Below are 9,915 nucleotides of genomic sequence, written 5' to 3'. Positions count from 1 at the left end.
TCAAAACAGGATGCTATTTTTTCAAAGGTCAGGCATCAGCCGTGATGTCTTCAGCTAGCCTTTCAGACAGGGCAAAAGCGATCAGGGCAGCAAAAGCAGAAGACATCTTCCTAAAAGTCATCAAGATACATGTTGACTGGGGAAAAGCTAAACTCATAGTGAGCATAGTGCTGCCACTGAGAGTCTCCCCTTCAATCTGCTTCTCCTCCTGGCCCCATTCACAGCCGGAAGCCGGAGACAAGCTAGGAGTTTGAGCACCTCCATCTGTCTCTCAAGTTAGGTTTTTGTGTTGCTAGCTGTTGGGATGGGAGAGACTCTCCCAAGACCAGCCTTCAGCCATGAGAAGCGTTCTCATGAGGACTAATTGTTTCCTAAGATTTCTCTGGATTCCTGCCAGGCTGACCTCTCCCGCCACTCCGGTTGTGCCCCTTCCTTCTTCTCTGCACCCTGGGTTGGTAATTGTTCCCATCTCAAATCTACGTCTCAAGTTAGCCTCAACAAAGCCTAAAGAAATCGGGAAGTCTGAGGGCACTGGCTCCCACAATGCATTGCAGAATCAATTTAAAGGATCACGTCCATCAGCCCTCCTCTGTTGAGCATCAAAATCAGCAGCTCTGGCTACACCCGGCTACTCAGAAAGCCCTGTCCCCCCACCTCCACTACCCCTTCACAGCCCTCCCACTGGCCCCACCACCACGGCCATTACAAATTATCGATAATCCAATTGACAGATCCTAGGCGGCTGTCCAGACTGTCAGAATTGTCTGTCAAACCAGGGGGCGCGGGCGGTGGGGGATGGGATTAATCGGCTTCCTTTTCCTCTCTCTGCCAGAAGCAGATGGGGAAGGTGGGAGGAAAGCGATTATTTATTTTCTAGTCTTGCCCAAAGCCATCTCTATTTTGGGGTCAGTTCCCTCCACCCGCATCTCGAGCGAGCCGTTAGCTTGACTGACAGTAGTCCCCATCCAAGCACAGTTCCAAGAGGCCCCAGCCCAGCCTGCTCACACCGCCCGGAAGTGCCTCTGCACTGCAGAACTTTCAGTTTCAAGATTTTGCAAATTTTATGAGAATTTTTCAGGCAAACTGATTTTTTTTTCTTTTGCTCCCTCTTTCCCTTCCAGCTAAAATCAAGATCTTTCATGCAGCTCTGATCTCAGAAGGACTTTTTTTTCCCCTCAGCACTTGGGACATGATTAAATAGCAGGCACACGTGCGGGCACCATCCGCAAACCCTTTTATTTCCCAGTTCTTTCTTCAGTAATGAAGCCTGAAATGGAAAACTACTGTGCAGGGAAGCCATAGCGAAGAGAGGATGAGGAATAGAAGATGCCCCAGCCTGGCTCCTTCTGGGGAAGGAGGTTTGCTCAGAACATGGAACAAATTAAGTCTATGTATCAGATGGAAACCTGTCCGAAGAGAAGTTTCTGGAGTTCAGGGACTACCCGCTGGGGGTCCATTGGTTGTGAATAAAGAGAAGCTGGAAAACATGTATCTTTGTATCCTCTCCAGAGAGCCTTAGAGAGGAAGGGATTGGCTGTGGTGAGTGTTCTTTTCATAGTCCAGTTGACATGATCATTAACTCTACCAATTATGGCAATATAAAGAAATCATTAAAATGCAATTATTACAGCTGTATAAGTTTATAGCTGCATAACTACACCAAAAGCTTGCCTTTGTAGGTCTTTATGTGCTCCATAAACCTGAAAAAATTGCAGCAAAGAGAAAAAGATTGCTTCAATATGAATCAAGAACAAATGTGTGGTTTCTCTTTCTGTCTCTCTCTCTCTCTCTGTGTGTGTGTGTGTGTGTGTGTGTGTGTGTGTGTGTGTGTGTGTGTAGACAGCAGTAATGCAAGCTGGCTCCCTCCCTCCACCCCGTCCTGGGTGCCTGCCACAGTTTTCCCTTTGCTTTGGACCTACATGGACTTGTCACTCACCAGATTGGTCCAAACAAAGAATGATTAGCTAAGTCAACACGCAGGAAACAAAATCAACCTATAATGTTTTGCCAGCAGAGTAACCAAATGCAACCAGAAACTGTTAGAAATATTTTCTAACACCAGCTCTCTGTTGCCACAAAAATCCCAATCAAGCCAAATCAAAACAAGCTGAATTTAAAGATATCCAAGTTTAATAGGACTCCTGTGCTCTCAGGTGGTCCCTCGTTGGGTGGGGGCGGGGGGGGATGTCACATGTTGACTTTCCAGGGAGCGGTTTAAATAGACTGGGGGAATGGTCCTGACCTCCTCTGGGAGGAGTCAAGGTTTGGCAGGCACAGGAGATGGAGGCCAGAGACCAGGATTTACCTGGCAGAAACAACTTAAAGGGCAAATTGTTTATTTTAGCTCGTGTCTTTGGAGCTTTCCATCTGTGGTCCTTGGATCCATGGATTCTGGGCTGGCGAGGCAGGGCTGGTGATCACAGCAGTGAGACTGGAAGAATGTGGGAAAAAAAAAAGGCTGTACGCCTGACTCATGGCAGAGAGAAACAGAAAGAGGCCAGGGTCATGATACCCTGAGGCCCTACCCTCGGGACTATGCTTCCTCTCACTATGTTCTGATTACTAAGGTTTCCGGAGCCTCCCACCCGGTAGTAACACTACCTGGGTACCAAGATCCTGACGTTCATGCCCTTTGGACGCATACTTCATGTCCAAATCACAATACAAGCCCATACATTATGTCTTAAAGTTCTCACATTTAGTAGTCTGCAGTGGCTAGATTGCCACCTTGCCTTACGAAAGAAAAACTGAAAATCCTAAGAAACTTTTATTTAAAAGCACATGGTAGGCTGAGTGATCTTGGTTTGTATCCTTTCTCCAACTCCAGATTGGTGGTCCAAGCTTCTTCGTACTGTTCTATTCCTAGAGGGACTATGGCAGAAGTTCTTTGACCCTCTGACTTTTAGTCAGGTTGAGCTAACTTGAGGTTATAAGCAAGAAGATAGAAGGTAAAAGAAGAGAGAAATTGGGGTTCCCCTGGCCACTATTATCCAGTTATGACAGCATGGGTTTGTAATCCCAGCATCAGTAGGAGTGGGCAGAGACAGGCAGATCCCAGGGACTCAGTGGCCAGCCATTTTAGCCCAAAGATCAAGCTCCAGGTTCAGTAAGAGATTTTCTCAAACAATAAATGTGGAGGGTGATGAGGAAGACACCCACTGTAGACTCTGACTCTCGCATACATTCAATCAAGTAGCAAACATACCCATACACAATATGTATATTTGCATATAAACCAGAGAGAGAGAGAGAGAGAGATAGTCTCCTCTCAGGATCTAGACTGAGATGCACAGCTAATGAGTGCTGGGACCTGAACTAGAACCCAGATCATCATCAAAACCCTAGGAGTCCAGGCTTGAATGATTTAGAAAATTTAATTTGCTCCAGACACAGACATACTAATTGTCATCACTATCAAAGTTTCATGCCTCACTTGGCACTGTGCTGGGATGCCTCCCACATCAAGTACGCTGACATAAACCATGAGGTAGAGTGTGGGGGCTGGCAGGGACATCCCAAAACAACTCCTACATGGTCGGTGATGGGAGGGTGAGGGTCATCCTACAGAATGGAGGTGAATGCACTTAAGAGTTGAGAGCGGGCTGTCTAGAAATCACATGTTCTGGTAAAGAAACACACTGGATCTGATCACAGAAAATTGCAAATGATCTCCAAACGTTTCTGTTTGGCTTTGCCATGCATGATTAGACAATACATCATTGATTTGTTTGGGGATTTCTCCTGTAAATGTGCCTACCTAATTAATGTTCATTCGACTAATAGCGAAGAGGGTTGGAATTCTTGGAATTCACACATATGACTACCACCTGGAAGGTAGAAACGAGCAATCTGTCCTCCTACGTTTCTATGAGCAGGCTAAAAAGCAGATTGCTGGGCTCCAAGACCAAGATGGCCATGAGAATCACCACTTTCCTCAAGAATGTCTGGGCGAAGGAGCCGGTGCTGGTGGTGTCCTTCTCAGTCTGGGGCCTCGCTATAATTATGCCCATAATCAGACCCTACACCAAGTATGCTTCCATGATCAACCAGGCAACACCCTACAACTACCCAGTCCCTGTACGAGATAATGGGAACATGCCCGATGTGCCCAGCCACCCCCAGGACCCTCAGGGCCCAAGCCTGGAGTGGCTAAAGAACCTGTGAATACTCCTGCTGATGAAAGAGGCTCCTTCCCTGTTGCCCCCCAACTAAAAAAAAAAAAAAAGCAGATTGCTGAGACATGGCTCACCATAGTTCCCTGCCCATTTCTGCACCGAAAGAACTGATACTCTGCTTGTATAATGTAGTTCCTAAACAATATGGTGACTGGTTTTGTACAGTTTGATGACATTTATTCCACTGGGGAAGGGTCACTGAACTTCTTTAATCTTAATATTTATAAGCTTTATTTTAGAAAAAAAATATTGGGAAACTCTGAGCTTAAAAGAGAGGGCATTTAGCTTCTAAATGGTACAGCTGGGATTTAAAGTCTGAGTCTGACCTGTAGCACTGCTCCCTACCACCATACTCTCCTGCCTCAGAAAATGCTGGCACGGGGAGCTGTCATCAGCACGACCAATGTTTTCTGGCGAGAGTGACCAGAAGTCATGACCATTAGTGAGGTCCAGGAAGATCTGAAGAACCCGCATATGGACATCCGCTATAAACAGGACCAGGGTGGGAAGTTACGTGGTGCGTTAAAATGACAGCAAGCAGTCCTCAAAGACCATGAGCAATAAGGACAAAAGCTTAAAGATGGGCCAGAATGCTGCATCCAGAATACTAGGCAAAGCGTGCGATTCCTGGAGGGAATAGGGAGTCAGTCGCCAAATGGGTTTGAGCAGGAGTTCAACCGGATCAGGACGGTATCTGAGAGTTAATCAGGGGACAGTTGTGTGTAGGATGGTGTGAGGGGGGAAGACTGCAGACAGGGAGACCATGTGCCCCAGACGTCCAATAGCTGCTCTGCACCCGCTGAGATAAATAAAGACTTGTTGACCAACTGATAGACAAGCTGATTGCCCTCTACACCACAAGCCCCATCGATGTCAGAAGTCCCTTCCCCCATAATCTGCCCACAGCAGGAGCTCTGCCAGCAAAGGGGCCCAGAGCTGAGGCTAAGGCAGTTGTCAATAGAGAGGCATTTGTCAATAGAGAGGAACTGAAAATGAGGAGCCAGCCCACAGCCAAGACAAATCCCTTCTCCAAGGAAGGTGGCCAGCGACCAGAGCAAAAGCCCCAAAGAACTAAAGACAATCCCAACTCTTTCCAGTTCTCTCTTGGATTCCTCAGTAATGGAGGGAGATGCACAGCTGCTGTGTTAAAACAAAAATGATAGTTTTATTTCCACATGTGAGGCTGTCTAGGAATTTAGCTGTAATCTTTTATTAGACGTTAATAATTTAGAAGAGGGAGAAACATTCCCCAGTCAAATCTAATCTCACACAAATAAATACAGGAAATGATTGCGTCACATTCATCCTGGTTCAGTAGGCGACTGTCAGCACTGATGCTGCCAACATCTGTCACCTGAGCCGCTTGCTGTGGTTAATGACAGTTACACTGCCTGCCGTGGGTCTGTCTCAGCAGTTAGATTCATAGTCGTGCGTGTCTGCCTTCTAGACTGACTTCCCAAGGCTTCCCTCGATACCATCTAGAGACTGTTCTGGTGTGTTTCAGTGTGCACACTAACAGATATGGATGGGGAAGTATTCTGTAGTGTCTGATGTTCACCACTAAGCCGATGTCCAACCTTGTCCCCACACCCTGTGTTAAATGTTCAGTTAAAGCCACGGCATTCATCAGAGTGAGGAAGTGTCTTGCTTACCAGCAGGGGCATCCATGTCAAGGAAAAATCGACATTTGGTGATTAGCTTCCCAGGTTTTTGTTATCCTCACCTCAAATCGATACCTGGGTACAAGCTGGCCTTCTGCATCATGGTGCACACTACGAGCTGTTAAATGTGAGTCGAAACATGTTCCATCATATGTATGTTGCGGTTTGGGATTCACAAGCCACCTTTCCCCTCCACGAAAGAAGGAGCAGAAATAAAGCAAAGCTATAGAAGATAAAAATAACCTGAAGAGGGATCCAGGAAGATGGCTCCTGGGATAAGCTCTTGCCCTGTAAGCATGAAGACCAAAGTTCAGGTCCCCAGAACCAATGTGAATGGTACCATGTAATTCCAGTACTCAGAAAGCAAAGACACAGGATCCCTACAGCAAGCTGGCTAGCTAGACTAGCGTGTCTGTGAGCTCTGGGTTCAACTGAGACATCCTGCTGCTATAACTAGGTGGAGAGAAACCCTTAGGAAGCCCCCTGTCTTAGTTAGGGTTTCTTTTTTTTTCTTATTTTTATTATTTTCCCTCCTCCCGCTTCCCTCCCGCTCCCCCCCACACCCTCACCCCCTCCCCTTCCAGTCCTGAAAGAGAGCAATGTACCCTGCCCTGTGGGAAACCCAAGGCCCTCCCCCACACACACATCCAGGCTTAGGAAGGTGTGCATCCAAATAGATTAGGATCCCAAAAAGCCAGTACATGCAGTAGAGACAAATCCTAGTGCCATTATTATTGATCCCTCAGTCTGCCCCAATTGTCAGCCACATTCAGAGGGTCCAGTTTGATCCCATGCTTGTTCAGTCCCAGTCCAGCTGGAGTTGGTGAGCTCCCATTAGCTCGGAACGCTGTCTCAGTGGGTGAACCAACCCGTCATGGTCCTGACTTCCTTGTTCATATTCTCCCTCCTTCTGCTCTTCAACTGGACCTTGGGTGCTCCAATGTGGGTCTCTGTCTCTATCTCCATCCGTCACCGGACGAAGGTTCTATGGTGATATTCAAGATAGTCATCAATGGCCGGGCGGTGGTGGCGCACGCCTTTAATCCCAGCACTCGGGAGGCAGAGGCAAGCGGATCTCTGTGAGTTCGAGACCAGCCTGGTCTACAAGAGCTAGTTCCAGGACAGGCTCCAAAGCCACAGAGAAACCCTGTCTCGAAAAAAAAAAAAAAAAGATAGTCATCAATGTGACTATGGGACAAGGCCAGTTCAGGCACCTTCTCCTCCACTGCCCAGGGTCCTAGCTGGGATCATCGCCGTGGACTCCTGGGAACCCCTCCAGAGCCAAACCTCTTGCCAACCCCAAAATGGCTCCTTCAATTAAGATATCTCCTTCCCTGCTCCCATATCCGTTCTTCCTCCATCTCAACAATACCACTCCCCCAAGTTCTCCCCAACCCTCCCCTTCTCCCTTCTCTCTCCCTCTCTCCCCTTCTCCCCACCCCATCCCCACCCTCATGTTCCCAACTTTTGCCTGGTGATCTTGTCTGCTTCTAATTTCTAGGTGGATCTATATATGTTTTTCTTTGGGTTCACCTTATTACTTAGCTTCTCTAGGATCACGATCTATATATAGGCTCAATGTCCTTTGCTTATGGATAGAATGCACTAATGAGTGAGTACATACCATATTCATATTTTTGGGTCTGGATTATCTCACTCAGGATAGTGTTTTCTATTTCTGTCCATTTGCATGCAAAATTCAAGGTGTCATTGTTTTTTACTGCTGAGTAGCACTCTAATGTGTAGATTGCCACACTTTCTTCATCCATTCTTCCATTGAGGGGCATCTAGGTTGTTTCCAGGTTCTGGTTATTACAAACAATGCTGCTATGAACATAGTTGAGCATATACTTTTGTTGTATTATAGGGCATCTCTTGGATATATTCCCAAGAGTGGTATTGCTGGACCCTGAGGTAGGTTGACTCCCAATTTTCTGAGAAACCGCCACACTGATTTCCAAAGTGGTTACACAAGTTTGCATTCCCACCAGCAATGGATGAGTGTTCCCCTTGCTCCACATCCTCTCCAGCATAGGCTATCATTGGTGTTTTTGATTTTAGCCATTCTGACAGGTGTAAGATGGTATCTCAAAGTTGTTTTGAGGGCTGGAAAGATGGCTCAGCGGTTAAGAGCATTGCCTGCTCTTCCAAAGGTCCTGAGTTCAATTCTAGCAACCACGTGGTGGCTCACAACCATCTATAATGAGGTCTGGTGCCCTCTTCTGGCCTGCATGCTTATACACAAACAGAATATTGTATACGTAATAAATAAATCTTTTTTTAAAAAGTTGTTTTGATTTGCATTTCCATGATAGCTAAGGAAGTTGAACATGTCCTTAAGTATCTTTTGGCCATTTGAAATTATTCTGTTGAGAATTCTCTGTTCAGTTCAGTACCCCATTTTTTAATTGGGTTATTTAGAATTTTAATGTCTAGTTTCTTGAGTTCTTTATATATTTTGGAGATCAGACCTTTGTCTAATGTGGGGTTGGTGAAGATCTTTTCCCATTCAGTAGGTTGCCTTTTTGTCTTAATGAGGGTGTCCTTTGCTTTACAGAAGCTTCTCGGTTTCAGGAGGTCCCATTTATTCATTGTTGCTTATTGTCTGTGCTACTGGGGTTACACGTAGCAAGTGGTCTCCTGTGCCCGTGTATTCCAGGCTACTTCCCACTTTCTCTTCTATCAGGTTCAGTGTGTTAGATTTATATTGAGGTCTTTAATCCATTTGGACTTGAGTTTTGTGCATGGTGACAGATAATGGATCTATTTTCATTCTTCAACAGGTTGGCATCCAGTTATGCCAGCATTTGTTAAAAATGCTTTCTTTCTTCCATTGTATAATTTTAGCTTCTTTGTCAAAAATCAAGTGTTCATAAGTTTGTGGATTAATATCCAGGTCTTCGATTCGATTCCATTGGTCAACGTCTCTTTTTTAATGCAAATACCAAGCTGTTTTCATTACTGTAGCTCTGTAATCGAGTTTAATGTCAGGGATGGTAATGTCTCCAGAAGTTCCTTTATTGAATAGGATTGTTTTGGCTATCCTGGGTTTTTTTGTTTTTCCATATAAAGTTGATTATTAATCTCTCAAGGTTTGTGAAGAATTTTGTTGGGATTTTGATGGGGATTGCATTGAATCTATAGATTGCCTGTGGTAGAACTGCCATTTTTACTATGTTGATCCTACCAATTGAAGAGCCTGGGAGATTCTTCCATTTTCTGGTATCCTCTTCAATTTCTTTCTTCAAAGACTTGAAGTTCTTGTCAAATAGATCTTTCACTTCCTTGGTTAGTATTACCCCAAGATACTTTATGCTATTTGTGCCTATCGTGAAAGATGATGTTTCTCTGGTTTTCCTCTCAGCTTCTTTATCCATTTTAGTTAGGGTTTCTATTGTTGTGAAGAGAAACCATGACCATGGCAGCCCTCATAAAGGAAAATCTTTAATTGTGATGGCTTCCTTACAGTCCAGAGGTTTAGTCCATTACCATTCTGGTAGGACACAGTGGCATGCAGGCAGATGTGGTGCTAGAGTAGGAGCTGAGAGTTCTTACATTTTGATTCGAAGCAACAGGAAGTGACCTAAGACACTGGATATGTCTTAAGAACATTGGAGATCTCAAAACCTGCCTCCACAGCGACACACTTCCTCCAACAAGACCACACCTCCTAGTAGTGCCACTCCCTTTGGGGGCCATTTTCTTTCAAACCACCACAACCCCCAATATCAGCCTCAGTGTGGGAGACCAAGTAAGCAAGAGGGTTATAGAAGAAGTTCCCAAAATATTGGTCCCAGAGTTACATGGGAATCAGACAATGGATGTGTTTGTCTGCGGGTAAATTTGCTTTTAATCCTTGGTGTCTGCGATCAAATTCAAGCCATCACTTTTTAAGGTGTAACATTAATGTAACAGCTTGTAACATTCTTAAACATTTTACAGTCCCCCTGTGTGATCCAGCCTCAGCAGAGCCCTATCAGGTCCCCCTACCCCCACAGTCCCCAAAGGCCTCGTCTCAGAAGGCCTCTGGCTTAGGTGGGTGGTGGGAAACCCTCACCCATAGGCTGGGTCTTCACACT

General features: G+C 45.6%; 1 protein-coding gene and 1 long non-coding RNA gene across 2 annotated transcripts in view; one reads left to right on the top strand and one right to left on the bottom strand.

Moving 5' to 3' along the window:
- Nucleotides 1-2,229: 2,229 nt before the first annotated feature.
- The window catches only part of LOC130890193 (uncharacterized), a 52,031-nt gene continuing 44,345 nt past the window's right edge, over nt 2,230-9,915 (bottom strand). Inside the window, exon 4 of the long non-coding RNA XR_009058693.1 lies at nt 2,230-2,431. This is a non-coding gene — a long non-coding RNA (uncharacterized LOC130890193). The remainder of the gene's footprint in view (nt 2,432-9,915) is intronic.
- LOC130890192 (NADH dehydrogenase [ubiquinone] 1 alpha subcomplex subunit 3-like) lies at nt 3,910-4,164 on the top strand. Its single transcript, XM_057794212.1, has one exon. The coding sequence runs from the start codon at nt 3,910-3,912 to the stop codon at nt 4,162-4,164; it is 255 nt and encodes an 84-aa protein (XP_057650195.1).

This window comes from Chionomys nivalis, chromosome 18, assembly GCF_950005125.1.
Source record: "Chionomys nivalis chromosome 18, mChiNiv1.1, whole genome shotgun sequence".
Taxonomy (NCBI): Eukaryota; Metazoa; Chordata; class Mammalia; order Rodentia; family Cricetidae; genus Chionomys; species Chionomys nivalis.
Note: the sequence above shows the minus strand (reverse complement) of the source record. Positions and strands in the feature narration are given on the sequence as shown.

Excerpts from the sequence above, each read along its gene's own strand:
- LOC130890192 (XM_057794212.1), top strand. The coding sequence starts at position 3,910 with ATGGCCATGAGAATCACCACTTTCCTCAAGAATGTCTGGGCGAAGGAG.